This window comes from Phalaenopsis equestris, unplaced genomic scaffold (genome assembly GCF_001263595.1).
Source record: "Phalaenopsis equestris unplaced genomic scaffold, ASM126359v1 Scaffold234656, whole genome shotgun sequence".
Classification (NCBI taxonomy): Eukaryota; Viridiplantae; Streptophyta; class Magnoliopsida; order Asparagales; family Orchidaceae; genus Phalaenopsis; species Phalaenopsis equestris.
The window spans coordinates 42,801-48,503 of record NW_018252562.1 but is presented as its reverse complement, the minus strand read 5'-3'; the positions used below and the strand labels follow the sequence as shown (position 1 = coordinate 48,503).

At 31.4% G+C, this 5,703-nt stretch overlaps 2 protein-coding genes across 2 annotated transcripts in view; one reads left to right on the top strand and one right to left on the bottom strand.

Moving 5' to 3' along the window:
• The first annotated feature begins 732 nt into the window (after window positions 1-732).
• Window positions 733-1,218, top strand: LOC110038980. The gene has a single exon (XM_020743910.1). The coding sequence runs from the start codon at window positions 733-735 to the stop codon at window positions 1,216-1,218; it is 486 nt and encodes a 161-aa protein (XP_020599569.1).
• A 3,252-nt stretch (window positions 1,219-4,470) lies between these two features.
• The window catches only part of LOC110038981 (serine--glyoxylate aminotransferase), an 8,201-nt gene continuing 6,968 nt past the window's right edge, over window positions 4,471-5,703 (bottom strand). Inside the window, 1 exon segment of the mRNA XM_020743911.1 lies at window positions 4,471-4,838. Coding sequence (XP_020599570.1) covers window positions 4,701-4,838 — 138 coding nt within the window. The 3' untranslated portion in view covers window positions 4,471-4,700.

Below are 5,703 nucleotides of genomic sequence, written 5' to 3'. Positions count from 1 at the left end.
GTAACTAAGAAAGTTGGAGACTCTAGGACCTGGATCCAGATGCTCAAGGGAAGAGAAGACATTGAAAAGTTTCTTATTTGGGAGCTAGGGCATGGAGAAATTAACTTCTGGAAGGACAAATGGTGCCCTACTGATCACTTGGAACCACTGCAACAGGATAAAGAGGAAGATCTACTTGTTAAAGACTGTTGGATTGGAAATGAGTGGTCTGAGGAAGCTTTGAACATCATTTTGAAGGAATCTTCTGCTGGTAACATTTCTAAAATTCATTTTGATAGAAGTAAAAAAGACCAGATTCATCTCATTAAAAGGACCAGCTCTAGTCTTTCTAAGGATATCTAGAATATAATTTTTAAAGGGGATAACTGCCAGTGGAATATTTTTACTTGCCAAAAGTTCCTAACTCCTTCTATGATATTCTTCTCTTGGAGAGTGCTAAATGATTTGATTCCAACTGATGTCATTCTTAAACTGAAAGGTTTGAAAGGCCCCTCAAGATGTCACCTCTGCAAGAATGATCAAGAATCAAGTGACCACCTTTTCTTCAGTTGCAGATTTGCTAAGGATGTTTGGAAAAAATTGACCTCTAAATTTAACCTCAACCTGATCAATGTTGCCGGGTGAAACATCAAAGATAACTTAAAAGACTGGCAGAAAATAAACCTTATGTCTCTTCCCTTCATTGTTGGCTGGTTTATGTGGAATGCTAGGAACAAGGTAAAGCATGAGGACATGGGGATTAATCCTGATTCTGTGGTGTGTAACTATCAGGCCTACCTCCAAAAGTTGATTAGCTGGAAGAAGTTCCCTGAGATTTTGAAGAACCTGCCTAATATTGAACTCAAACAGCTTAAAGTTATAAAGGTTAATTGGGAGAAGCCACCTTATCCTTTCATCAAAATAAACACTGATGGAAGTTTCACCAACAAGAAAGCAGGCATTGGTGGAATATTTAGAGACCACTCTAACAAAGTTTTGCTGTATTTTAAGGCCCCCTACATTGTTTTTGATGACTTGGAGACTAAAGCCATTGTTATTTATTGGGCACTCAAATTTGCCATGGAAATTCAGTGGAATTGGATTATTGCTGAAGTGGACTCTTCCCTACTGGTGGATCTGATCACTGAAAACCTTTCCCCCCCTTGGCATATTATCCAGTGGATGCACAAGATAAAGAAACTTATCAGTGAAATTAAGCTACAAATCTCCTTTGTTTAAAGGGAAGCTAACAGGCCTGCAAATTTTCTGGCCTTGGAGGGTTCTAATTCAAATCATGCTCAGGTTTCCACCTCCCCTCCCCTCCCCTCCCCCTTCAACTATTATTACAAGGGGATAATCTTCATATACCTTACCTCAGATTGCAGACCTGATGCCTGGATCTTCCTCATTGTTATTTGGACTTCTGTCACTCCTATACATTTGCTGAGCTCATTTTCTATTGGTGTTAGCCTACTGGGGTTTTTTGGTCTTTGAGGGTGTTATGTGAGAACTTTGGATTGAGTTAGGGAACCCTCCCATTGTATTTGCTTTTTGTAGTTCAACATGTAAGGAGTCGAATAATGCTCCTTCCTCTTATTTATATATATATATATATATATATATAATTATAGTTCAACTTTAAAAATGAAAGCTATAAAGTATACTAAATTTGAAGCAAATACAAAACAACATAGGTAATTAAATTTTCTTTTCAACTAATTTTTTTACAATGACATTAGCAAGAACTATTGACTAATATCACTCAAGGAATTTTCTTTAAAAACAAAATCATAAAATAGAGGAGTACTTATAGAAAACTTTGAATAAATCTATTAAGCAAATGAATGATAGGAAAAGTTTGAAGGTTGAAATAAATAAAATATCTTTCAATAAAATTACTATTCATAAATTAGTTATTTTACAAATAACTATTTGTCTTGGATGAAAAAAAAAGTAGATAGAGATGTTATCTACATTCACTTAAATTTTAAAAATTTTATGATAATTCGTTTGATTACCAAAATTTAATAAAGATAAAAAATATCACAATTCAAGTGTCAAGGCATCAAAAAAACTATTCTAGAAATTAAATGACTAGATTTTACAAAAACAATTTTTTAGGAGTAGTACACTTTAAAAAAAAAGAACATTCATTCAGAAAAAGAGGAATTTTTATAATTTTTTGAGAAGCTTAAAAATAAGCATGAATTGCTAAAAATATAGAAGTTTGGGTATCATAAGGTTTAGTACAAATTTTTTAAGAGTTGTTTCATCACCATCTACATCACTGCACTTGGCTTTATGCTCAATTAAATATTACCTCTCCTTAAGACATGCCCAACTTTTAGCATGATTAACTCTATTTGAGAAAGATTAGAACCATAAATAAGATGAAAGGTCCTCTCACCTTAGATTTAATTGATCTAAACCAAAATAATTAACCTCTTTTAGAGAGAATTATAGCTACCCCAAAGGAAATTTGTACTTTGGCTACTACCTCCACCTCATAGCCTAGGCTCTATTAGGTCCTAATGAGGATAGACACTCTCCATTTATACAAAAGATTGGAGCCTTACCATAAAGATTGAAAATATTAAGTTTTACTCATAATTTTGTGTATGGATATTATCAAAACATTTTAATGATTGAAAATATTAGGTTTTACTCATAATTTTGTGTATGGATATTATCAAAACAGCTAAAAAAGGAGAACTTGATTAGACAATGAAACTAAGAAAAAGAATAGTATCAAATCTTCGTAAATAGAAAAACTAGAGCCGATGAAGAGTAATTTAGTTTTCGTATACATAATAGTGTCAAACCACTTTTGTTGGAGAACTAGAGCCAATAAAAAAAATCATTAGTTTTGCTATTATGCATATGTGGGCATTTGTAGATGGAATAATGAAGAGGAGTTGCAAGTATTGAATGAAAAGAGTTACAAAACTTAAAGATGGGAGCTTCATGAAATATCCATTATTAAGAATTATAACTAATTTACAAAAATATTTTATTATAAATAATAATAGATTTACAATAAATTTACATTGTGAAGAGTTAAAAATTGAAAAAATGGCGAAATAAATTGAGAATAAAAGTGTACTCAATTTCGATCACGAAGCATTATTATGATATGACCTACAACACTATTAACAATAATGATTAGAAGAGGTAAAATATGAAGAACCAAGACTAAGCCTTCATAGTGCATGTATTTTTTATTTCATTATTTTTGGGTGATATATATTTGGACATAAGAAAATAGGTGGCAAATAATAAATCACTAAAAGAGTAAATATAATAAAACGTGAATCTTGAAGTTATATTTGAAGTAAAATTTTTTAAAACAAAATTTATAAATTTTTCAAAATTTATAATCAAGATAAATTGATGTCGCATGATCATCATCACTTGAATGTTGTTGTTAGTTTTGATGCCTGACTACCATCATATATGGTTGTTGTGGCCTTGTGTATCATTGCTTAACCACTATCCTTGGACTGCCATCGCCTACTCATATTACAAGATCTTGGTTGCCCAACACTCATCACGTAACACTATCTTCTAACTTCCAATATCCATTAGCAACACTAGTATCTAGTAAAAGTTTGGCCTTTTAACATTTGTTGTTAGCTTAAATATTTGTTAAGTATTGTCACACTTACAAAATGCCGCTAATTTCTTATCACCTAACCACCATTTGCTTAAAAAGTGATTGTCTAACCCTTGTCAGCTAATGACAATCTCCTAACTTCTACAATCCATTGGAAACATTGATAACTCCAAACAAACATTTGCCTCTTGACCTTTGATGTAGTCCTATCATGTCCAACTAAAAAGAAGAGCAAATTTTTATAATTTATTTAGTGGATTATTTCAACTAGGCCGGATCATATAAATTTTCTCCCATTTAAGTTTTGTACACAAAATTTAATTTATTTTCTAAACATATTTTGATGTCTCTCAATATTGACTATCTTTGTGTATGTAGAACCATGCAAAATTTTGATCGACTCCACAAGTATAATTATTTTATTTTAATACTGAAATAATCAAAATAAAAGATAATTTTTTAAAACATGATTCTACCTGCACATTTAAATGAGCCTTAATTTTTTAAGAGCAGCTATTTAATTTTATTTTAATCCACAGGATCTCCCTCAGCTGAGTTGGTTATCTCGGAAGTGAGCTAAAACTAAGCATTTGATCTGTGAGATGGAACCCAACTGCGTTCATTTCTCTTCTCCCAAATTGCCCCTTTTAGTTAGAATTGGGAAGGTTAATTGAGCTTAGTTACTATCAAATGAAAGTAAACTTTCTTACATTTCTCTTTAATTATTAAAATTTAACACACAAACTCACAGCTAATCAACTCAAATAAAATATCAAATCAAATATAAGTAAAATCAGCCACTTATAAGGAATGAAGACTTAATATCAACTAACTTTAAATGTAATTCGACGTCAAACTTGCAAACATATGAACGAAAATTTCTCAATCAAGGGATCATATTAATTACATAAAACCTGAAGCCATCACAGCCGACATAATCCGCTAAAAATTTTCAAATACAACTTCACATTCAATAAAGTTTTTAAAGGGAGATGTCTATTAAATGACAGAGGACAGACACAACTTCCAGTAACATTACTGTATAATGAAGTCTTATAAACAGAATTGGAGAGAAAGTAGGAGTGACAAACCAAATAAAACAGAAAAATCATATCCTTGAAGGGATCAGAGGGATGGTATTCTGCAAAAAAGCAGCGGCAGCAGCAACTCCACTACCCAGCTTCACTGGATATCCAACATCCTTCAGTATCATCTCCACACCGCTCAAACAACCAAGCAATTGCAGCTGCAGATAATAGAGGTTAATCATACAGTATCCAGTATAACATTTTAATTTGATTACATGAATTCTCATAATGTTGTTACTGTTGAAGTGCAATAATTCTTACTTCAGGTAATAGTAAATGATTTAAAAGCAAGCCTTCTTCAACTAAATGTATAAGAAAAGAAAACTCATTTGCATCTAGAAGAAATAAGAAATGCATTAGATTATATGTATGTTCTCAAGTTTATATCGAAGCAGCTTTGGTTAACAGAAGTTACAAGTATAGAAAAATAGCGTTGCTAGATAAACTCATTTTGTTGGGTATAAATAGAAAACTATAATTATCTTAAGCTCCACAAACCATATCTAAACACTCTCAAACATCATGATTTTGCTATCAAACAAAATGGGTGGAGAAAAAAAACTTTTTTCAAACACGTTTCTATCTGCAAGCAACTAATTAACCATGAGAAAAGAATAACAAGTTCACATCTTCTTTTAAAGAATGTTTCAGCAGAAGCAAATATGATTAGAAATTTCAAAGAGACAAATAAAATCTCAAGAAGTTCAAAAAGATGATTACAAGTTACCAAGAAAAAAACACGCATATCAACAAAAAATCAACAGGTTCCTGTGCGGATTCATGCTTGAAAAAATTGTATGACTATCATTCTAGTCCAAATTTGTTTCAAATGTGAGAGTATTTGTATTTGAATCGAAATAAAAGTGAAAGCAAAGAAATTTTATTGAAGTAATCAATGGCTTGATAATTACTCTGCAGAAATTGAGATTCTCAACTCAAGTTTTTTCATTTGTTTCATTCAAACCTTCATTATATTAACAGATTTAATATGATATATATATATATATATATATACATGTATAT

Bases quoted from the DNA above. Each gene is read 5' to 3' on its own strand.
- LOC110038980 (XM_020743910.1), top strand. From the start codon at position 733: ATGGGGATTAATCCTGATTCTGTGGTGTGTAACTATCAGGCCTACCTC.